Source organism: Xyrauchen texanus, chromosome 12 (genome assembly GCF_025860055.1).
Source record: "Xyrauchen texanus isolate HMW12.3.18 chromosome 12, RBS_HiC_50CHRs, whole genome shotgun sequence".
NCBI classification, from domain to species: Eukaryota; Metazoa; Chordata; class Actinopteri; order Cypriniformes; family Catostomidae; genus Xyrauchen; species Xyrauchen texanus.
Window position 1 is genome coordinate 18573668 of NC_068287.1, and position 25664 is coordinate 18599331.

The 25664-nt window shown below is 36.5% G+C and overlaps 1 protein-coding gene across 1 annotated transcript in view; it reads left to right on the forward strand.

The window, feature by feature from the left end:
- LOC127652850 (protein tweety homolog 3-like) overlaps positions 1 to 20781 on the forward strand; it is a 76489-nt gene extending 55708 nt beyond the window's left edge. Inside the window, exons 11-14 of the mRNA XM_052139259.1 lie at positions 1807 to 1943; positions 7775 to 7948; positions 11249 to 11324; positions 16341 to 20781. Of these exons, the coding sequence (XP_051995219.1) occupies positions 1807 to 1943; positions 7775 to 7948; positions 11249 to 11324; positions 16341 to 16415 (462 nt within the window). The 3' untranslated portion in view covers positions 16416 to 20781. The remainder of the gene's footprint in view (positions 1 to 1806; positions 1944 to 7774; positions 7949 to 11248; positions 11325 to 16340) is intronic.
- Positions 20782 to 25664: the final 4883 nt, after the last annotated feature.

The following is a 25664-nucleotide window of genomic DNA, read 5'->3' on the forward strand; positions in this document are numbered from 1 at the left end:
AATATTTACAAAAATGTGAGGGGTGCACTCACTATTGTGAGATACTGTACATACGCTGGAGGCCAAACGTTTGGATTAATGTACAGATTTTCCTTTTATGGAAAGAAATTGCCACTTTTATTCACCAAAGTGACATTCAACTTATCACAATGTATAGTCAGGACATTAATAACGTGAAAAATTAAAATTAGTTTTTTTTACTTACTATGTATGCATATTGCAGCGTTTCTCATTGAACACCACAACAACTGAACTCTTTAAGTGTTTATTGAACACTTCGCAAATATAGGGCTACTGTTATGGCCTTAACCCATGCCTTTACACTCAATATCACAGCCGTCTAGCTCTTGTCTCACGCTGTTCTCACACACACTCTCCCGGAGGAGTCATGAACAACAAGAAGAATCTCCCTTCCTCCCACATAAGTCCACCCCCCTCCCATAATAAGGTATAAACACAACATTATCATTAACTAACGTAACACTGAACATTGTGAACCTAGTAACTGTAACGACATTACTATATATATATACATACACACACGCACACAAAATTCTTATTCTGGTATATATAGGCTTTATAATGCTAATTTTTTTAAATACTTAAATATAGAGCATTTTAAGAGTCCAGTCTCTGTAATTTCAAAGTAAGAGTCCTCAAATAAGTGCGAATATTTCAGGTTTGTAATGCTTCAAATCTTTATTTTTTCTGGATATTTTGGGGATTTTGGTTGCACAATAAACGGCATCTGGGATTTTATTCATTTTAGATTCTTATTGCTACTATGTCTGTGCCTGTCAATAGTAAGGAAAGACTAAACATTTTGTAACATTCTATAAATCGATTTGAAGAACTATCGGCCAATTAATCGGTTATCAGCCTTTTCCACCTACTTAGTTATCGGTATAATCAAAATCCACTATCAGTTGACCTCTAATATTGATTACAACAAAAATTAATTTAGACTTGTCCCTTCTTTTATTAAAAAAAAAGTTGTTGAGTTGTGTTGCAGTGAGGCACTTACAATAGAAGTGAATCCATAAACGATAAAATACTCATCGTTTCAAAAGTATAGTCACAGGACGCAAACATTTTTACATAATGTTTGTGTTTAATTACTAACATTCTCTGTGTAAAATGATATACAATTTTACAACTTCGTTGCCATGGCGATGTACTGCTGTAAACCCTAAAACGACCGTAAGGATGGCGATTTAAACAACTTTACAGCTCTAATAGAACACAAGTTTTAAAAGAAGAATCAATGTAAGTGCTTTTATAAAATAAAAGCTTCACATTTCTGCCTTTTAAACCCTCCAAAAATGTACCCCATTCACTTCTATTGTAAGTTTCTCATTGTAACCTTGATTTTTATTTATTTTTTTACAGAAAAGAGGGACGAGTTTAAATTATTTTTGTGTTAATCAACATTAATGCCACAGACTCTGTCGATTGTGCTTAACTTGTATTGGACCTGGAATATTCCTTGTAGGAGGTGCTAAATATTTTGAAATATAATTTAAGTAATTAACCTTCTCTTTAGCACAGACATGCCTCCTTTCTATGTAAATTTTGCAGACGTGCATGCAAATTAATGGCAATATCAGCAGGCGAGATGGATTCCTAGTAAATTCCCCCCTTAGTTTCAGTATTAATTGTGTATCCAGCAGTGATGAAATGGTTTCTGCATGTGTGTTCTTTGATGCGGTGTATTTGATAGTGGGCTGCATTTATGTCCTTGTTTAAGTCTCCATGCATGCTGTGCAGTGATTGTGTGTTTAATGCTGTGTCATTCTGTCTCTGCAGGATTATGTTCAAGCATTGACTGGTGTGTGTTATGATGGTCTGGAGGGGCTGATCTACCTGGTACTGTTCTCCTTCATCACAGCCCTCATGTTCACGTCTGTGCTCTGCAGTGTGCCACACACATGGCACAGCAAAAAGTGAGTGCTGAGGTTATGCTAGCGAGGGCCAAATGTCCCCACAAATATAATAAAACATCTTCACCCTCATGCCATTTCAAACCTGTATCCTGTTATTTTTTCCATGGAACACAAAAGGGCAATTTTGAAAAGAGCTGCTGTTGTGTTCAATGGGGAGAAAAACATACAGGTTAGGAACGACATGAGGATGAGTAAATAATGACAGAACTATCCTTTAAAACTGACTGTCTTCACAAGTAATGAATAAAACGAATAAAATGATCCCATTGCACTCCTCAGTCAAACGGCATTCGGAAACAGCTGCCACTCTCTTTCCTCTTCCTCCTGCTTGTTCCTTCCTTCCAGGCTCTCTGTGTGGGAATCATATCTTTCGCCATAATTACATAAACAAATAATTTCTCAGCCCAATCCCATGCAACCACTTTCCCAGGCTGGGCTCCTATCAGGCAAACAGGATTAGGTTGGAGAGAGAGAACGGACAAAAATGCCTTGCTGTGCCGCTAGCTTAAGCATATTATATAATTAACACACTTATATGTGAGTGTTTTATCTGTCTGCATCTCATAATACACAGCTATTCACACTACCTCATCATTATAGATAATTAGCGGCTTTTGAATATGTGTTTAGACAAGCTGTGGCAGGCAGTGCAGGGTGGAGGTAGACACTGATAGTGTTGGGAAATATTTTGTGATATTTCAATGCATGGACTGTTTTCAAGCAAATTATTTTGTTGTTTTATTTAGGTCATAATGTCAACATGAATTCAAAATCAACCGAAAGTATGTAACTTTGTCTGTGTTAAAATACTTCCATCTCAGCTTAATATGCAGAGACAATTATAAGTAAGCCATGCATAGGTACATTTTCTTGATATCTCTGGGGCACTATGAAAATTCCTGTTTTTTTTTTTTTTAGAAACCCGTTTAGATGCCCCAACAATATTACTCATGGCTTGAGTTGGGGTGGGACTATTTCTTTGTTTGACCAATGGCAGTGCTTATATTTGGAATTCCATTGGGTGGCGCTAGTGTTGCAGAAATGACATTTACTTAATAAATGTTTCAGTTTTTATTGTGAATGATTTATGTTTATGTTATTCCAAAGACAAAAAATGCCTTTGTAATCATTACATGGTTCTCATGGGCATAGAAAATCTGAATTTAAAAAAATTGTGTATTCCTAGAAATGTCATGAAATGAATAACATCACAAAAGTCATGGAAATATATATTTCTAGTAAATATATATTTATATTTAAAATATATATTATATATATATATTATATATATATAATATATAAATATATATTTATATCTAGAATATATATATTTCTAGTAAATATGCATTTTTTTATTTTGTTTATTTTTATGTGCTCTAAAATATTTCTTCCCTAGAAATTGCTCTTGGTTATTAGACTTGCTTGCAACCTACATTGTGAAGGAATCCTTTTGAGTCAGAACTTTGCAGTTATTTGTTCGAACCAGCCCGAAAAAAAATTATTTTTAAAAATTAGTTTCTAGAAATCACAAATAAAAGTCATGTAAATTCCATCCACCTCTCATATGGAGATCACTTTTCACTGTCCAGTTAATTCTGGTGGATCAATCAAATAACGATATTGTTTAAGATGCACCTTTATTTTGACACTAATGCCAGCCACGTCTGAATGCATTTCTGTCAGCCAATGCAGCAAACTTATGATATTCATCTCACATTATAAGCACAAAATATGCTTCTAATGTGGGACACAGATGTGCATGGAGTGATTAAAGCCTGAAGTTGCCCTCTGCTCTATACATGCACGTGCGTCAACGGAGCTTCCCTCCAAATGTGACCCATTTGAATTCTGTATGAGAATGTTCTATTTTAAAGCACTATGGTGCAATTCAACAATGGCAAATGGCTAAACATCTCGACATTCTGATTAGCACTGACAAGGGAAATAGAAAAAACCTGCCCTGCCCCAACATCAATTACAAGACTTTTTTCATATCTTCACATAAACACCCTTACTAACATGTATTACAGAATAGAATTTTTCAATACAAATGTGGAAGTTGTAGAAAGAAAAAAACACAGCTAGCACATACTCGCATCTCAGAAACTAGTCATGGGTATGTAAGTATTTTGTATGGAAAGACTTGCTTTACTGTTGTAGAGATGACAAAATGTCACTGTAGTGTTTACCTAATTCCACAAGGCAAAGAGCTGTCATCAAACAATTGATGATCAATTGTACTCTATGTGACTTTCTGTGATGGGCATCTGTTGGCAAAGAATTTCCCCTCGCGAATTTCACGTGCAACAGGCGAATATGCCGTGTTGACCAGGGAAGTTACTTGGTTTGGCAGTGACCTCTGTGTGGGTGGTGCTTCACACACAGCTACACTAAATATTCACAATGGAAAAGGATATCATTTTATAGGTGAATTTATTTTTAACTTCACTCTCACAGAGTATAAAGTGCAGCATTTAAAAGAGGCTGCTTGACATTTTTATTTTCCGTCCACGCCATCTTCCCCCATGAAATTTCACCGTGCGATGTATGTGTGACAGCACATAAAAATAATCTATATAAGATCGTATCGTGATGAAACTTGAGATTTACACCCCTAATAGAAACATAACTGCCGCATTTATTTTGGTTTCCCATAAGTACAGGTTATAACATGTTGGTGACTGGATTACTTTTGGTCATTTATGTTGTGTTGCCCATAACGTGACCACATGTTTTTGCAACTTTTGTCATTGTTGAATTCCACAAATCACTCCCCTAACAGATGACTACACTAAATAGTGCCAAAATAAAGTCCCTTTTATCCATGAATTAGAATTGTTTACAAAGAGTTAATGAAGCTCAAACCTTTTAATGTGCCATCAATGACCAGCAGGGTGCGACTCAGATCAGTATATATAGCCCCACACTCTCACACAGCCTTGATGAGAGGTGTTTATTTATTAGCACTTTAGCTCTTAAAGGTAAAGTGCTTCACATACAGCCTATTTTTTCCATCTGCATACATTTCTTGCTTAATCATAGATCAGCTATCTTCAGTGGACACAGGAGAAAAAAACAATGCCACCCCAGCTGAATGGATGGTTTTAGTGGTCTGTTCAAATGCTAAATCAATAGCGGAGTCACTGATGCAAGCCGTTGTTTGGTTCCAAGCTCCCCTCAAATGGTAATATGCCCTGCTTCTAAAGAGCAAATGGGGTAAATGCAGAATAAACGGCTCTCTTGTTCCCTGTGGCTGAAACGAATCAGGAAGAATGGCATGAACCTGCCTCCATGTGACCTAATGTGTTTTGCCTGTGTTCGTCCTCTGATGCTCATAACTGGCGCATTTATTTTGTTTTCCCATATGTACAGGTTACAGCAGTGTTTCCCAACCTCTAGAAGGCAAATTATCAAATAAAATAAAAAATAATTGGGAGTCGGGCTTCCGCTTAATTAATTACAGCGGTAAGGTGCGTACACACTGCCAGCGACATCGCGCGGGACAGCGACTCCATACCATTCATTTTCAATGAGAGCACAGCGACTTCCGGCGACACGAGCTGTCGCGACCGTTGGCGCTAGATGTGGGCGTGTCCAGTGACGCGACAAAGTTGAGACAAGTTCAACTTTATTCAAATGAAGAACGACTAACGGAAGCGACAGCCAATAGGAGAGAAGACGGGAGAGTTCACGTGATCCTTCTCTCTCTCTCTCTCAGCTCCTGCAGTAACGGAAAGATGGATGAAAGGCTAATTCTTGCTGTTAGAAATTTTCCAGTGCTCTATGATATGTCTCTTCCCACGTACAAGGACATTTTTAAGAAAAATACTGCGTGGAAATGTGTATCTGCGGGGATTTTATGGACCCAGACAGACCGGCATTTGCATTTTCGCCACAGATAAACAGCACGCCTGGTTTCGCCTATGGCAAACAGCACGCCTGGTTTCTCATTCATCTTTGATATAAAGCATTTTATGTACTGATTCTATTTATATTTAGTCTTTTCCCTCCAAAATGTTTGTTTTTAGTGGCAAGAAAAGAGATTCGCTGTCAACAGAATGTAATTTATAAACGTTACTAGGCAACCAGTAGTGGGAACACCCAATAGCACCTTAACCGCCAGCCTCTGGCGACCTGCAGCGACAAAGTCGCTGGCAGTGTGTACGCACCTGTAGTCAATCGCGTGCTTGGCTACAGCAAAGCGTGCACAATGAATCTGTGTCTGACAGGAAAAGAGCTTGAACTCTGAAGAAGAGTCACTTGTGAAACTTCTAATTTGTAAACAAGTTGAATGACCCGGTACATGTACCGAACGTCTGAATGAGAGGGTTATGTTGTCCGTTCACTTCGGCATCTTTCGTCTTTTTTGTTCATCTAGGAGATAAAAGGGCGGAAGACCTACGATTAATGTGTAAAAGTGAGTGATGTTTATACGCATTAAATGACTCGCGTCAGCGCTGCCGAATACATTGACTTCTATGAAGTGACGCCACTTTTCACAAAAAGTGCTACACAAATTGTGTCTTTGAGAGTACAAAGCAACAATAAATATTAAAAAACTGTACCAAATTTGTGAAGAGATATTGAATGCCTTTATTGAATTACAATTACCTTATCGTTTACGAATACTGACCCCAGTTATTTAACTAATTTTAAATTCACCAAGAAAACACGTAGACCTAAATATAAACATTTTATAGAGTCATTTTATAACTTTCTGCTATCAAAGCAACTGCAAGTTTTTCAAATACATGTTTTCAATGTTTATTGTGCACACCTCCCACTTTTTTATGTGACAAACTAATAAAATCGCCACTATGTGACTCTTTCTGTATGGAAAGCCATTAGGGTCAAAATTCGTGTGTTTTGTATCGCCGTATTAAGCTTTGAAATGCCATTTTCTAAACTCTGCAAGGTGTTAAGTAAACAGCGTTAGGCGTTACATAAACGCTGCACGCCGTCACAAGTTAAGGTAATGCATGTTATTTTAGCGTTTCACATAACTTAATTAGCCCATTAATTTGCTCATGTACATAACTCCTCATCTATCGCGTTTGTGGAATCTACGGCAAGTCGGAGGATTCAAATAATTAACGGCAATGAGAACCTTTGGCTAACTAAGCTGGATATTCGCTAACCAAGACCATATTTACTAACTTTAATTCACAAATTGGTATTCACTTACTGCAGCATTCATGTGGTGTGCATAAGAACCCTAAACATATGTTGCAGAGAGAAGTTAAAAATACATGAAAATACTGTTATACACTGTGAACCTATTAATTAACTTGATCTTTTCCAAAATACGCTACTCACCCATTCAAAGCAGACGTCTTTCAGGCTTTATGCAATTTCCACATGCAGTGATATACACTCAATCAACTCTTTCTATTCAGAAAATCTGACTGAATCCAGACACTTAAAGTGTTTTATACCTACACTATAACTACATTTTGGGGTTCATGTTCCATTCCTTTAAATAACGTAAGGGTTGTTTATTCTGTGATTCACAGCAACAAAGTCATTGAATGTCAATTCTCAGAAAGCATTCTCTTCTCCTTTTTATCTTTATTCAACATTTGTCAAACTGGGTATTTCGTCTGCACTAAGTATTACAAAAGGTTGATATCTTTCTCTAATCACTTGTGTGGTCCCATCTGAGTTTGGATATTTCTTGTTAGCTATTTTTGGTGGCGTTCTAACATTGCTAACTGGCAGTTTTGCTCCAGTTCACACTTGCACATCAGTTCCCACAGTGATTACAATTCACACATTAAGTGAGGTGATTCCACAGCAATTCACAAGTTGCATGGTGTGTGTGTGTTGTGCAGGCCTGAAGAGGACAGTGAGGAAGAGTCTCTGGCTCATGGAGGAAGACAGAATCATGATAACCTGTACCGAGTGCACATGCCCAGTCTGTACAGCTGTGGCAGCAGCTACGGCAGTGAGACCAGCATCCCTGCAGGAGCACACACTGTCAGCAACGCTCCAGTTACTGAGTACATGTGAGTTTTACACTCACCACAACATCAACAACCAATACACAAGTCAGTATCCAAAGCATCTATGCAGGATGATCCATGTTGTATTTTGTAGAGATAGACAATAATCAGAAGAATGAGTCTTGCACATCTGGGATGCATGAGGGTGAGTAAATGATGAAAGAATTAAAATTTTTGGTGTGCTAAGCCTTTAATAATTTATCGGTTCTTCAATATCGGGTCTATTGATTGATGATGTTCCACCATTCAAACACAGCACTTTGAGCTTAACAGTTTGACACAGCCAAAACTAAAAATACATTTGCTACCATATAGTTTAAAAAACAACTTTGCATAAATATAATGACTTAAAAAATCATGTAATAATAATAATAATAATTATTATTATTGTTATTATTATGCAAAGTTTTTTTGTGATCTCACTGGTGACAAATGTATTATAATATTTATTTTTAAAAATATTGTATTTTACAATACAATGTTATATATTTATTATTAATTTATGTTTTACTTTTTTTTTTTATTATAAAAAGTGATATGATCTAAATGGTATGGACAATTTATTTATTATATTTAAGAAGTAGGGCTGTCAATCGCTTAAACATTTTAATCGAATTAATTACATGGTGTCCCGATTAATTAATCACGATTAAACGCATATACAAATATTTGCTGAATAATAAAAAAAATTCAGATAATTAAAATGTATTACATTCTTGTAGCAGAAGAGTTCATCATTAATAAGACAATACAAAAAGTGGCTTTAGAATACAATGTATTGTTTACTACCATATTATTGATCATAAGTCAATCATTGGCGTACATTTCACAGCAATCCATTTCACAAGTGAACTTGTCATTCAGTTGGAGATTTATTATGAGGGCTTGTTTAAGGGCCCGTCAATGTACACCTGCGTAAGATAGTTTTGGTTTTTTAGAAACAAGTCACATAGTTCACAATACTACAGATATATTTTACAATAATGCCAAGACATTATATTCATTACATAGTGCAATGGTTTTCAATGCTTTGATGTTGTTGGAGGTACAAAGAGTATTTAAATATTATTTTTGTCTTTACAAAAAAGTGCAAATAGGGGCTTTATAGACATAAATTTACATGTATAAAAAAACTTGGCAAGAAAAATAAAACTGATTAATCAGAAAATATTGACTTAACTTATCAAAACTGTGAAAACCAAATAAAACGTCTTTATAAAGCAAAGAAAAACTAGTTAAAATAGAGGTACGTACACATAAAAAAAATTCTCCAAAATACTACAGCGTGGACACATTCCCAAAAAAGGTGAGGGGCAGATTCATCTACAGCACTACAGAAGGAGCAAAGTGGGTCTATTTCAGGGAGCATGTTTCTTAAATAAAGATTGACTGGGTAAAAACAGTGTAACAGTTTAAAGGACACCTCCTTAACATTGTTGGGAATTAAATATTTGTGAGGTAAAGACCATACGACCTGTGTCAGACATGCTTGTGTCGCGTCTCAGGTGTGTTGCGTCATAAAAGTAAAATGTTTAGGTCACTGTGTCAAGTTAATTATAGTTTAATACTCAATCTCGCAAATCTCAAGGTTTGCATTTGCGCTCCTTCAAGTGTTTTGAATGCAAGAACATAACGCACGTTTGTGTTGTGTGTCCGCTGAAGAGTTGTTAATGTTTTGATCACTGTAATAAACTGTGTGTTGCTCACACAGCTGAAATTTCACTTACTGCCCTCTGGAGTAAACAGGTGGTACTACAAGCTTGCGTTGCAAAGCATTGAGCATTGCGATTAAATGCGGAAATTTTTTAACGTGTTATTTTTTGCAAAATTAATCGCACGTTATTAACGCGTTAAATCGACAGCCCTATTAATAATAAATTTTAAATTAGTATTATTGTTATGGTGTATGTAATGCATATTATATTTTTATTGTGGTAGTCTAATGAATATTTATTATTAAAAAAATAAAAAAGTAGGCAATAATAAAAAAATGGGTACTGCATATTGGTAATCAAACACAAAATAAGTTCAGTTGACCTTTTTAGTATTTTTAAACTTAAACCTCCCCACACTACCTGATCACCTTCCTACCTGTCTCTCTCTCACACACCACATCTGCTGAACATGAGCTGCACTGAATATTATCAGTGTGTTAGAGGTCTGTTGGATGTTTTCAGCAGCTGGGCTCTAACATAGACTGCACCATATGTGCAGTGTGTATGATGGAGGAGGACTCCTGAGAGGAGTCAAACCCTTCTGGAGTAAAACAGCTGCTTCTCTCCAGCTGTGGCTCTCTGGAGACTGTTCGGATTGCACACAGGAAACAGCCTGCTGTGAGACATAGTGATGGGTGAATCATGTGTCACAAGCACTCAGCTACTGTGGATGTTTTGAAGGAATTGGGGAATTTTCTGAATATTAGATTAATTTTCTTCCCATTTAAATTTAAACTTCCTTAATACTGTATGTGTAAATGGCAAAATTAGCAGATTAGGTGGCAGTTACTGGAGAAAAACATTACGATATGTGATCCAGTTTATACAATATATAAGCCAATATGTGTTGTTACATATTATTAATAGCATATTGACATTATAATAATTTGGCAAAGCCATCATACATTATGTAATAAGATAAAGTTATATCATGGTTCCCACTGTAAACGCCATGGATAACCTGGATATATCTGGAAATGTTCATATTGGGGAAAAGTCAAGGAAATATCTATAGTGAATATATATTTCTAGTTTTGTTGTACTCTAAAATATTTAATCACTTTAATAATGTTCTTGTGTATAGTAAAACTTGCTTGCAAGCCATAGTGATGCCCAATTTGTGAGCGAAAAGTTTGGTTCTTTTCAGTATATTGGTCAAAACAGTTTACAAATCAGTTTACAATCTATTTATAAAATTCAATATCCAGTAGTCACGAAAAAGGGGAAAAGTTATTGAAACGGCATAGGAATTCATTGGTCAAACATGATGGGAATTTACACCATGATACCGGAGTTACTTTTGATAAGTAATAGATTACTTTTCTATTTATTTACTGACAAATTAAAAAGGCTATGTTATGTCAGGGGTTGCAAAAATGTAGAATAATAAACCCCTCTGCAAGCCAAGGCGTGAGATGCAATTAGTTACTTTTTAGTAGTGCAATAATGTAGCAATTTACTATCAAAAGTAATATTCCACAACACTGATAATGACAAGTAAATAACAAAGGGCAATACAATTTAAATATATTAATAACTTTAATGCTGCAGGATTTTGCATATTAACCTGTGCCCGTGTTATTTACAGGACTCAGAATGCAAACTTTCAGAATCCTCGCTGTGAGAACACTCCTCTCATTGGCAGAGAATCTCCTCCCCCCTCCGTAAGTATTTGCATACTATTGAGTGCATAAGTTTGTATCCCCCTTTTGTCTCGTAAGTTTACACATCCCTTTCAGAATTTATATGAATAGAAAATCAGTTTTTTTTTTTTGGTACTTTAGTACTGCCCTTCAGAAGCTACATAACACATTTTTACATGTATTTCATAAGACAAAAAAAAAGAAATTACACAAATCATTCTGTACAAAAGTTTACATCCCCTTAGGATCTGAATATAGTTTATTGCCTTAAGCATCAATCAATGTTTGCACCTTTTACAATAGTTGTTTATGAGTCCCTTAATTGTCCCAAGTGTAAAAATCTGGATCTCTCAACATCATATAGTCAATGTTGGGAAGGAGTCAAATGTGTAAAAGATGCTGAAAACCAAAGAACATGCAGCACCTGGAGGATTTTTCTTAACAGTGGACAGCTTCACTGGTCAGGTCAAAGCAGGGATTCAGGACAGGGCAATACTAAATAAAAAAGAAAATGCAATTTTATAATTTCTCTTTTTTTGTATATAAAAAAATATTATATGACAGCATGACACAAATACACTCACTTTTGCGCACAATCATCACATACACACTAACGCATAAATCAGAGTCTTTTGTACAGCCTGAATGACAGATTCACCACAAGTAGCACTATCATTTTAGTTTGCTTGTGTAAATAATTGGTCTCTCCCCGCCGCATTGTAAAGAGCTCTGTGCTCTATTCAGTTGAGTATCTGTATGGATGGTTATGTAATTGAGACGGTAGATTGTTTTAAGCTCAAGCTGTGATAAGAAAAGAGGGTATTAAACCACTAAGTTTCTAAGTAGGAAGGGCTTGTTTCCTTAAACTTTACTGACAGACAATTCAGTTGATTTATTTTCATAGGTTGATGTGGAATTTGAGGTGGTTTAGTCCTTACTAAAGATAAAAAAAAAAAAAAAGATAAGATTCAAAAAAAGATTGACCGGCTTGCTGATGTAAGTGGACCCCACTGTGATTGTAGAGTACACACACACACACACACACACACACACACACACACATACACTTTCACCTGTCATGTTGTGCATCCTCTAGACCCCTTGTGTTGGTTTGATGCATGTGTCCATGTTTATTTGTTAGCTGAAGATGGAGCCAGTGGTGTCTGTCTGCTCTACACTTTCTTGTCGTTTTCTTTTTTGCAAACCCACACAGTTGTATTTGACTTCCACGGGCAGTAACAGCCATAACAGCTGGCAGTTAAAGCCATCGGAGAGTTCCCGCTCGTTTTGGTAACAGCCTCTGCCATTTCAACAGGTACTCCAATGCCCAACTCCCAGTTATTGGTCCGCCCTTCCCTATAAAGTGAAGAACCTCACTATAACCCAAATCACCCTCACTCTGACCCAGGCAAGCTGCCCTTGTCCCTGGTGGTTCTGTGTGTGGTTCCCTGGTCTTGTTAATTGCGGGCAGCATGCTCTTTCTACACCAGCCCTGAGTCTTCACAAATCTGACGCAGAATCCATATTTCAAAAACCTTTAACCAAACAAAGAGAGGAATAAATACATTAAGAAAAACAGATATCGAGAGAGAACTACTTTTAAAGGAATGTTCCAGGTTTAATATAAGTTAAGTCAAAGTCCCTTTCAAGGCAAGTCAGTCCATCTTGGGAATGCTTCGAGGTAGCTACTTTCTGGATACAGCCAGCATACAAGTACAGCTCCTATCTACTTGAATGGGGAAAGACTGAAATCTTCAAAACTGTTGTACATTATTTGAAATCAAATCATTGTCTTGACCATGTGCATTCTCATATATATATATATATATATATATATATATATATATATATATATATATATACACACACACATATGCAACTTTTGAATTTAAAAATGTATTATGGTAACACTTAACGATAAGGTTCCATTTGTTAACATTAGTTAATGCATTAGGTATCATAAACTAACAATAAATTGTATATTTTCTAAAGGATTTATTCATCTTTGTTAATGTTGGTTTATAAAAAGACAATTGCTTGTTTGTTCATGTTAGATCATAGTGCATTAACTAATGTTAACATTTGCAACTTTTGATTTTTAAAATGTATTGCTATGTTGAAATTAACATTAACCAAGATTAATAGATGCTGTAAAAGGATTGTTCATTGTTAATTCATGTTAACTAATGTTTAATTCCTTTAAATTTAGTTTAGCTTATGATTAGCATCTTAAGTCTTGTAAAAGAAAGCAACTTCCCATAGTTAGATTCCATGAATATGCATATAGTGTTTTGAGTATTTTTTTTTAGTCCATACTTAAGTATTAATTCAGCTTTTACATACTAGTTTATAAAGTTTAATTTATATGTTTTTGTTTTTTTATAAACTTAATTTTTTTATTTTTTATTTAAGATTATAGTTTTAAAATCTTGAATTAATTTACACTATTACAATTTTCAGTATTCTAAATCTAACCAACAAGGATTACATCATCATAATACAGGCATGTTCTCGGATGTTGAGCAGTTATGATGATCCTCATGTTATCTACAGTTCAGGACAGTGTGTGTGGGAAAATATGAGATATCAACTCTCATTCACGACATCTGCCTTATGTGCTTATCGAACATGGTTGATTATGTTTAGTGTACACTGGCTTTTTTATAGAATGTTCCTGTAACCAAACTACCCCTTGTGTCCTGGTATGATTTTACTTCAGTAGTTGATCAATTTAGGACTAAGTGAAAGTGTAACACTACTTGTCCCTTAAAATCTTTTAATTTCAAGTTACATTAATGGCATGTTGTGTTTAATCAATGTAGAATATAAGTAGTGCTGTATTGTGCTGCCCACTGGTTGTTTGAACTGACTCCCACCTCTGTAATTGTAGAATTCTGCCAAAATTGCCATTTTCTTTTTTTTAAGTAATTGTGATCTAACACAAAAATGTTCTGTGACCTGAATATAGTGCACTGTGAATAAACCCATTATATTGCATCTTCAAGGCTGTCTAAATGATTCTGGATGTGCTAAGCCAGAGTCAATTTGATTATACTATCTATTATCTTTTCACCTACAATGCACCTGATATTAACATCAATCTCAGGCAATGCAATCTGAAGTTGACTGTGCTATAAACATGGTTCAATACATCTTGTGATCCAATCAATCAAATCACATTCACAGGTGGTCAGGGATGCATGTTTGCACATTGGATTTATCTTGTAATAGCTTTAAGATAAATGCATTCTGGACGAATCCCCAACTTCATTGAAAATTATTACATAACACATAATATACATAACACATAATCAGTGCAAAAACAAAGGTTTTAAACTATACTAGTTATGTGCTGCTTTAAAAGGAAATGACTGATACAAATAATTGGGAAAGCCCATGTTTGCATACAGTCAGGTCCATAAATATTGGGACATCAACACAATTCTAATCCTTTTGGCTCTATACACCACCAAAATGGATTTGAAATGAAACATGTTGTGCTTTAACTGCAGACTTTCAGCTTTAATTTGAGGGTATTTACATTCAAATCAGGTGAACGGTGTAGGAATTACAACAGTTTGTATATGTGCCTCCCACTTTATAAGGGACCAAAAGTAATGGGACAATTGGCTGCTCAGCTGTTCCATGGCCAGGTGTGTGTTATTCCCTCATTTTCCCATTTACAAGGAGCAGATAAAAGGTCCAGAGTTCATTTCAAGTGTGCTATTTGCATTTGGAATCTGTTGCTGTCAACTCTCAATATGAGATCCAAAGAGCTGTCACTATCAGTGAAGCAAGCCATCATTAGGCTGAAAAATCAAAACAAACCCATCAGAGAGATAGCAAAAACATTAGGTGTGGCCAAATCAACTGTTTGGAACATTCTTAAAAAGAAAGAACGCACCGGTGTGCTCAGCAACACCAAAAGACCCGGAAGACCACGGAAAACAACTGTGGTGGATGACCGAAGAATTCTTTCCCTGGTGAAGAAAACGCCCTTCACAACAGTTGGCCAGATCAAGAACACACTCCAGGACGTAGGTGTATGTGTGTCAAAGTCAACAATCAAGAGAAGACTTCACCAGAGTGAATACAGAGGGTTCACCACAAGATGTAACTCATTGGACGGCGCTTCACAGTACAGATGGACAATGACCCGAAGCATACTGCGAAAGCAACCAAAGAGTTTTTTAAGGGAAAGAAGTGGAATGTTATGCAAAGGCCAAGTCAATCACCTGACCTGAATCCGATTGAGCATGCATTTCACTTGCTGAAGACAAAACTGAAGAGAAAATGCCCCAAGAACAAGCAGAAACTGAAGACAGTTGCAGTAGAGGCCTAGCAGAGCATCACCAGGGATGAAACCCAGAGTATGGTGATGTCTATGCGTTCCAGACTTCAGGCTGTAATTGACTGCAAAGGATTTGCAACCAAGTATTAAAAAGTGAAAGTTTGATTTATGATTGTTAATCTGTTCCATTACTTTTGGTCCCTTAAAAAGTGGGAGGCACATATACAAACTGTTGTAATTCCTACACCATTCACCTGATTTGGATGTAAATACCCTCAAATTAAAGCTGAAAGTCTGTAGTTAAAGCACATCTTGTTCATTTCATTTCAAATCCATTGTGGTGGTGTATAGAGCCAAAAAGATTATAATTGTGTCGATGTCCCAATATTTATGGACCTGACTGTATGTGAAAGCATGCTTGACATCAACATACAGTGACACACTGTAATGTTTGTTGTCACGAAATCAGAGACCCTTTAATAAAATTCAGGTGTTATTAGCAGGTGTTTATGGCACTCAGGCTTGGCTGACACTTGTGATTAGTTCACCCATGACTGATGTTAATTTCAGGTGTAAATAAGACCTTTTAGTGCCATGTTATTGTTGCAAGCAGTACAATTCATGTCACAGTCTCTTGCAGCATCTAATATAGTTAATTATTACATTTGAGTATAAGCCAAATTAAAACTAATGTCTCAATGATTTTGTCATTACAAGTATATTTCTCAATGTTTGTCTCCCTACAGTACACATCCAGTATGAGGGCGAAATACCTCGCCAACGCCCGGCCTGACCCTAACTCCAGCTCCTCAGCAAACTAGATGGACGCTGTATCCCCTCCCTTCAGCCCTGTCCAGTCTACAGTTCATGCACCCACACACATACATCCTTTTGCCTTTTCCCACAGCCTCAGACAAGTTTCACCCCAGGCCCACCCATCCAGCCATTTCAAACAAAGAGCCATGTTGATCTTTGATGAGCTAACCCAGCTGATAAAGGACGTCCTTGCATCATGTAAATACTGCTGTCACCAGAATTTTCCAGATGGCCCGTTTCGGACTGATTTTAGGCCACAAGTTCAGCAGGGCAGCAGTACATGGTTCATTTTAAGCTTTGAGTGTTTGTGTATGAGTATCTTTAATGAGTATGAACTCCCATTTCTTAGAGATCTTCTGAGTGATGTGTGTGTGTGTTGCCCTTGCTTTTTGTGGTGCTCTTGCCAGAGGTTTAAAGAGGTCCAGAATTAAAGGACTGGAAGGGGTTTGATGCCCGCAACTATACATTCTTGCAAGACCTCTGACCTGTGGCCATGTACTGTCACACCAGGCCTATCATTGGGACACTTTACATCTGTTGCATCTACTGTAATATGACTGAACACCATAGCAAAAGCTATCTAATTTGAATAGCATGCAAATCTCAGCAGTGCTTTACACAGAATTCAAAAATGGGGTTCCTCTGGTTTGTGTTGAAGGTAGTGAATTTAAAAGCAATGATGTTTGGAAGTAGCTATTCTAATGATATAACTGCCACCATTGGTGTAAGATGGACCAGTGTTGTGTGAGTCTAAGGCCAGAAGCAAAACGCAGATGTAGATACTTGGCCAATTCATTGCAGATACACAGGATGTGTACACACTGTGCTTTCTGGCTTTGGTGCTAACAAACTTTAATTAATCAAGGGGTCACTAGAGTTACCTTAAAATGTGCCGTTAAACCATTATTCAGGTAGCTAGCTATAAACATGTCAACTTTAAAGAAATATTTCAAACAAAAAGGAAAATTCTGTCATCATATGCTCATCCTGTCATTCCGTACCCACATGCTTTTATTATTCAGCATAACAAAAAAGGAGATATTTTAAAGAATGTCCCAATCAATGATTTGCATATAGCAGTTGATAGTAATTCACTTCAAAGCACAAGAAGCAAACAACCTTGTCATAAAAGTAGTCCATGCATCGCTTACATCATATTCCAAGTCTTTCAAAGGTATACAATCACTTTATATGTTGAACAGATGGAAATTGAAGTCTTTATTGGCTCTCAAATCAAATAATTTTCCAACTCATGTAAACAACTTCAATCAAATATGGTGAAACGTCAGTAACAACAAACATTGGTTTAATGCATCTCATAATCAAAAATCCTGATGTCATTACACAGGAATGAGTCACTGGACAACTTTTATGAAACGGTTGGGTGCTCTTTTAAGCTTTAAAATGAGTCATTGAGCCTGTTTGCATCCACACCAATACGCTCTCAAAAATCTGCTCATTTAAAGAAATCTAATAAAGAAAAGAAAACTTTTTACATGGGATTTAAAATAATTTTATTTTCTGCTTTTGATGTCAAAATGTGAGGAGCCATGCACACAAAACTTGCACACATTGTATAAGATGAAAAGGACATGCAATACAATATCGGGGTAATGAGCAAAAAATCTACCTGTGTAAGAATAAATCTTAAAAATAGATTTAAAGCCGTTTAATGCGTTTTCAAGACCACACATCATCTTATTGAAAATATATGAAATTCAGCAATTACAATAGTCATAAATACTACTACTTTTGTCTTCCACAGAAGAAAAAAGTCATATGCGTTTTTAATTACATGAGAGGGACTAAATTATCGAATGTTAATTTTTGGAAGAACTATTACTTTTAGTAACTTGCTGAGCAAAATACTCTTCAAAATGTTGACCTGATAAAGAAAATGCACAAAACCATAGAAGCAGGCAGTTTATGTTAATACCTTTTGCACCCCAATATACTTACATTTTGAATTGTGGTCTGACACATTCCGGAATGCTATGACACATGAAGTCAAGCTTGCGACGCTAGATGCATTTGCATTTGTAGAGGATGTTTTGGGCCTAAAACTGTAGGATAAGCTGAATTCTATCATCTCATTTACAGGCTTGTATTTTAGGAATGGGAAGAAATGGTTGACAAATGCAGTGTAGCAATTGCAATCCTCTTTCCTGAATATACACATGGACTGCATTAAACGAACCACTCAAAGACCACAGGATGCCTCACTTTTAACCAGGCTATATCCACTGCCAATATTGGAAAACCTGAAGATACAGAGCTGGATAAACCAGCCTAACACAAAAAGGGGTAATCGACTAGTTTTGACCAAATCACAACCCTTAACAGGGACTGGCTTCAAATTGACTTCAACCTATTTTTCCTCTTCAATCTTCTGAACTCTCCAATCCAACTGAACCATCAGAGATCGCTTTGTCATATGCTGAGACCTTATCCGAACTTTACATTTGTCTTAATAATGTCCAAAAATTGAGCCACAGGTACCAGCTCTGACAGTGTGTCAAGGCTTATCTTTTCCATTAATCTTCCATGCATACCTTATGAATGCTGAGCTATATAGCTATTTTGCCACTATCGTGCTAAATGAAATATGAAGATTTCCTGAAGAGTTCATTGTACTGTATACATAATGTAAACTGGACATGTGGACATTGAGTTGGCCACTTAGATGACTTCTCCAAGGGGAGACCCAGGAAATGAAGTCATTAGTGGCATCTTGTTTTCTCCACATCTAACAAAAGAGAGGCTGGAGTTAAAACGCAGTAACTTGTGCTGCAATTCAGTGTGGCTTTCAAAAGCCCACAATTTCCTGGACTCTTTGCTTCTCTGCCACAAATTGCTTTATTCCCAAAGTTAGGGAGAACTTGCCATCTTTGAAAAAGATTGAAAATGTGATGTGCTGTTACGCTGAATATTTTTCCATTGATGAAAGCACAGGTTTGTTAGAGACCAGGCCAACAGCTGGCATCTGATCAGGGTTGCAACTGGAATAAGGAGTTTTTTTTCTCCTATACATCTCCTCAAAAGACCTCTCTCTGACATTACAAACAAAATCTAGTATGAGCTTGTCATAGGCAGCATGATAATAACCTTTCTCAACACTTCAGGGGTTATGACATGCTCCATCATACTGGTAATGTCTCAGTTTGAAGACTCCTAGCATGGCTCATGTCCTTACCACAACATTTTCCATCTCAACAAAGCTATATGATCATTCAGTTTACAAGCTGGAATGGATGCATGCATGTTGTGTAAATGCAGACAGACTAATAACAAATGCCAATGTGACATTTATGGCCCTTTCCTAAGTGCCGCCGTAAGCCCTTAGGGTTGTTCTCCGAGTCAAAACTTTGGTGACGTAATGCCACCTAGACTTTGTGAGCGCCCTTCGGAATCATAACTGACAAATACGACTCTCCAATCACAGTTGCGCACTAGCAACATTTGTGATTGGGCCAAAGTCTCATAGACTGTAAGACTTTTATGAAAACAATCAAGCACTAGGTACATAAAGGGATGTATTGCAGCTATAAGCAAAAAGAACCTTGGATTGTGTGTGATTTAGCTCATACCTTTCAGTTTGCTTCTCAAAGGCATGGTTATCCTTTCAAAGTTGCGTTGAGGCATGTTGTGTGCTACTGACACTTGCATTGGTTTCTTGATTGATGCTTTTGTGAGTAATAATGAGATCTCCTTCCTTAACTGTGCCAATAACCAACAACTTTGTACCTTCCTTGTATCCTCAATGTTTCACAACCTTCAAAATCTGGACCTTTTTCCTCATGAGCTCTGTGTGGCATGAGCAGCCAAATGAGATACCTGTGAACATGAGCCTGATGTTGTGGGTGTCATATTGTTATTTTCCCATGTAAATGATCACGTTGGTGATGATGCAGTCTCTGTTTTTGTGTGGACATTCAATCTTGGGTAATACCATACTGCTACACTGATGTAAAAACAGTAGGCTTTATAAAACAAATGTTTGCAAGAAAATGGCCTGTGTCGAGAACATGAATTTGTAATATCATAGAACAAGTCAGTTTTTCATTTTTAACTTCCTGTTTATTTGGATTTCATAGTCCATGTGGCATATGTTTAGTCATTATTAGCAAGCACAAAAATATTTTGTCTCTTTCATGTGAATACATGATTTTGGTATTTTATCAAGATGTTTTGATATGACTTCAGTGTAGGATGATCATTTTTTATTCTTTCTTTTTTTTAATTACTAAAATATTGTATATGTAAAACCTGTGATTTTATTGAGCTTGAACTCCGTGTTTTCAGATTAAATTTAACATTAACTGATAAATGTGCAATTTGTGCTTAAAATGATCTTAGTCCCCTGTCTGCAGAACTGTCTCACAGATAAATGATTGTTCATATAATATTATTATCTCAGTCATTCTGATTTTCTGCTTCAATGCTATGTTTTATTTGTGCAGTTATTCACTTGTTTTAATACTGTAATTGTTACATATACAGTATTTAGTCAAAATAGTTAAAGAATATAAATTCTGTTTGTGGCACTACATTACATAAGGTAAATAATTTTGGTAGCAAACATTTTTTAGGGTACTGTACATTAATTTAGCCTCCTAATGGCTCTTTCATAATTTCCAGTGCATACACACTAGAGGGCACCATTGTTTAAGTCAAGAGAAGTTATAAAACAGAAAAAAAACTCAGACCAGGGGTTCCTAACCTGTTTTGTCAGCTGAACTCTTGACATTCATTATGTACTTTTCTAAATAATTTATATACACCGATGACCCAAAACATTATGATCATTTGAATAATATGCTGTTGGTCCTCCGCGTGCCGCCAAAACAGCGCCGTCCTGCTGAGGCAAGGACACTAAAACCCTTGAAGGTGTCCTGTGGTATCTGGCACAAAGCAGCAGATCCTTCAAATAGTGTAGGCTGCGAGGTGGAGCCGTCAGGGTTCGGACTTTTTCGTCCAGCATATCCCACAGACACTCAATCGGATTGAGATCCGATTGTGGAATTTGGAGGCCAGGGCAACACCTTGAACTCTTCATCATGTTCCCGAAACAATGTGTGCAGTGTGGCAGGGAACATTATGCTGCTGAAAGAGGGCACTGTCATCATGGAATACAATTGTCATGAAAGTGTGTACCCTGCAACAATGTTTAGGTAGGTGGCACATGTCATTTTGACGTCCGGGGGTGCAGGCGCCCCATGCCGCCACCGGAAATATGCTCCTGGTGGCTGCCCATGTCGCCCACGTATATCCGCCCTTGATCAACATTGTCAAATATACCAAAATTAATTAGATTCTAATCAAATCACAATAGCCATCTTAGATAATCTGAATAATGTTTTATAGAGTAAGCATTACGTAAGCATTTTATTTGTATAAATACATATTTTTTATTTAATTTTATATTGCAGTTTCTATATGCAGTCATGTCATTTTTATTTGAATAGCTCTTTTCAAAAAACTGTTTCAAAGCAGTTTTACAGAAAATAATGCTGTAACAGAAAATTGTGCTTAAATCCTAAGTCCTCATTGAGCAGTATAAATGAAAACATAATTGAAAAGCATAAATTATATATTTTTAGGCACCTCAGTGAGCAAGGCAAACTCAAAACCCAAAAAGATTATATACAATCTATGTGTAGCCTGTATGTAAAGGTACAGAAACTGATCTTATCAGTTGTGCATTGGTTTAAGTTCTTTAAAACACCATAGATACCTTTTTAAAGATGTTATTTACAGTAAATTGGGTATTCAAGGCTTTCAACATGTAATTGTACATTGCATTGATTTTGATGTGCCTTTGTAGTTTTGACATTTTAGACAAGCTATAAATGGGATGGTTTTACATTTAACAAAAGTTTCCTCAAATTTCACTCTTGTTTACATTCCCTGATTGTGAAAATGTTTGGAGCTTTGCATTTTATATTCAAAATGTTATCAAAATATTCTTGTTAATATCAGCTAAACTGTTTTCCAAAGTATCAGGCCATAATTATGAACATTGATGGCAAATTTATAGTCATGAGTTGGGATTCCACTATTTCCTTTTATTGTGTTTAAATACAACCGAGTGTCAAATTCTTAAAGGGATAGTTTGCCCCAAAATGAAAATGTTCTCATCATTTACTCACCCTCACCCAGATGTGTATGACTTTCTTCTGCAGAACACAAACGACCACAACATTTTTAGAAGAATATTTCATCTCTGTAGGTCCACACAATGCAAGTGAATGGTGGCCAGAAATTTGATTCTCCAAAAATCACATAAAGGTAACAAACTCTGTCAGTACAGTAAGACAAAATACACATGTTAAAAATGCATTCTCTGAAAAACATAAATATCTGATGCAGTGTTGTTTCTAAAACAAGATGAATCAAATTTATCTTGTTTTAAAGATTTTCTTATATTTTTACAGGAAAACAAAACAAAATTATTATCAATTATGATCTGAATTATTAAGAAATTATGATCCAATATGAATTTTCTTGATAAAAAAATATGATCGTGTTTGGTAACATGTGCATGTAAAATGGCTAGAAACAACATTTTAGCTTAGCGTAAAGCTAACAATGTGCACAAGGTTTATTTCTATTTCTTGTGCTCCAAACTTCAAACTAACTTCTCTGTCTGCTCATATGAATGTAGCACATCATAAGAAAGTGTTTAACCACTGATCAAATGCACTTTGGATCACATTATTTATATGTATAAATGTTTTCTATCAGAAAGGACTAAATATTAAATGAAACAAATGACAAAAAAATGCAAAGTAATCTCTTCAATAATCAAAATACTTTTTGAAAGTAACTGTATTCTAAATACCAATTATTTAAATTGTAACTGTAGTGGAATACAGTTACTTATATTTAATATTTTAAATACGTAATCCCGTTACATGTATTCTGTTACTCGCCAACACTGTCTGTTTCTCACCCATACATATCAAATCGCTAATGTAATAGTTGCTCTTTGAAAACTGCATTCAATTCAATTAACTGTTTAATTTATAATTTTTGTATTCAGATAAATGCACTGAACACTGTCTGGGAACTGAGAGAGAGAGAGAGAGACAGAAAAATAGAAATCACTGTTGTATTTTTGACCTCATTGTGTGACAGCAGTCAGGGGTCAGTGTCACAAACAGGACAAAGACCCGCCATACTGCCCTTCCTGTCAGCCGCCAGGCAGCTGCCGCTTCACTGAGGCCTGCATTTTGTATGTGGGTGTGATTGTTTATGTGTAGGAGAAGAGGGTGGGCTTTTGGGAAAACAAAGCAAGCAACAAGCACATCCCACAAGCACAAATGGAGGGATCTCTACACAGAGCACACTCTGCTTGTCTTGTTCCATTGTCCATGGAAACGTAAAGCAATTATTGTAAGTATACAGTCAACCACTCAAAAAAGAGAACACACATCAAACTAGCAAATTAGATTAGATATCCACAAATGAAAAGTCTTTGTGCATTTGTTACAAGACCCATTTTCCCTCTAAAAGAAAATGGCACAGGCTTATTCCATAATAGGGATCACTAATGAAATTCGGTTCATCCTAATGTTCTTGGAAATTGAGTTTGGACCTATTGTTGGGCTGCAGGAATGCCTTGTGAATGCAGTAAAATGGTTAAGTGAATGGAAGGCTTCAGTGACCTCCAGTAGATTTTCTTTTATCAGACCACGCTTGATGCCAGCTAATTTAGCTGGTCTTTCTCTCGCGTTGTGTTGAACCTTTTCTGCTATCAGGGCCATCTTAAAATGACTTCTTATTTAGAGAAATATCAAAGTTTTTTTTTTTTTTAGATCATTGGAGTAGGTGAGATTTCACAAGTAGACAGACAGCAACACATTGTAAACACATAATGCGCAATCTTACGTTGGGCCAGAAACATACTTTACGCAAGTATGAATATGCAGATTCGAGAACATGAACCTCAGTTCACAAAGGGGTTTAGAGGTACCTTCAAAAGTCTATGCCATTAAACTGTATATTATTAAGTTGCTAATAAGATATTGACTTTACCTTACTTGCTCAGAAATATGCTCTTTATTTCCCTTTTTGTTTAAAAACAATTATTATCCCCTTTTCTCCCAATATGGATTGCCCTATTCCCACTACTTATTAGGTCCTCGTGGTGGCGCAGTTTCTCACCTCAATAGGACAAGTCTGCCTTCTGTTTCAATCTTATCGCGTGACTCATTGTGCATGACATCGTGGAGACTCCACATGTGGAGGCTCATGCTACTCTCCAAGATCCAAGCAAAACTTACCACGTGCCCCATTGAGAGCGAGAACCACTAATCACGACCACGACGAGGTTACCCCATGTGACTGTACCCTCCCTAGCAACTGGGCCAATTTGGTTGGTTAGGAGACCTGGCTGAAGCAGTAGAAGTGGACAGTACACATACATGTTCACTATTGCGACCTTTGTTGGCATGTTGAGAATGCAATGTGTACTTGCATTGTGGTCTAACACATAAACATTTTTTAAAAAGCTGCACAAAATCATGATTGCATCGCTAGAAGCATATGCAATCAAGTACTTGTGTATAGAATGTTTTGGCATTTATTGTTAGTTCAGGTAGCTAGCTCAGCAAGATTCTCTTCAAGCCATCCTTTTAGTTTCTCTTCTATTAAAGTAGTTAAACTGAAAGAGAAAAGAGCCCCTTGTGGTAAAGCAGAAAATGCAATGCATTGTGACACATCTCTGAAAATAACAACATTGAAATCAAACCAGAATCATATGTGGTCATGCACTTAGATAGAGTATGTTTCGGGTCTAATAAGTGCCCCTATACACTATTATTAATTGAGTTGAGGTTACATTGCATCAGAGAACACTGCAAATCCATTAACTTTGGGAGGAAGTACATTGGGAGGAAAAATGTAAAACTTTACAAAAGCGGCACTCCCATCCAGAAGCTGACTACATTTTAGATTCAATGCACTCTAATGTTGGCATCCTTTGAACAATGAGAATTTCAGCCGCTTCTTCTGAGCTTTTTCCTTATGTGTGTAAGCACCTTACACTCTATCCTCATGGGCAAGATTTTGAATCATGGTGACAGGGCAAGTTGCTAAAAGTCATTCACAGAGGCAGCTGTATACCCATTCCTTACACCCCTGTGGCTCTTTTTAACCCAATTCTCCACCAGCAGGATGGAGCAGGCCACTTTTGAATGGCTCAATCCTGTTGTCCCCAACCCTTTATTGAAGAGCACTGTGGAGAACTGGCC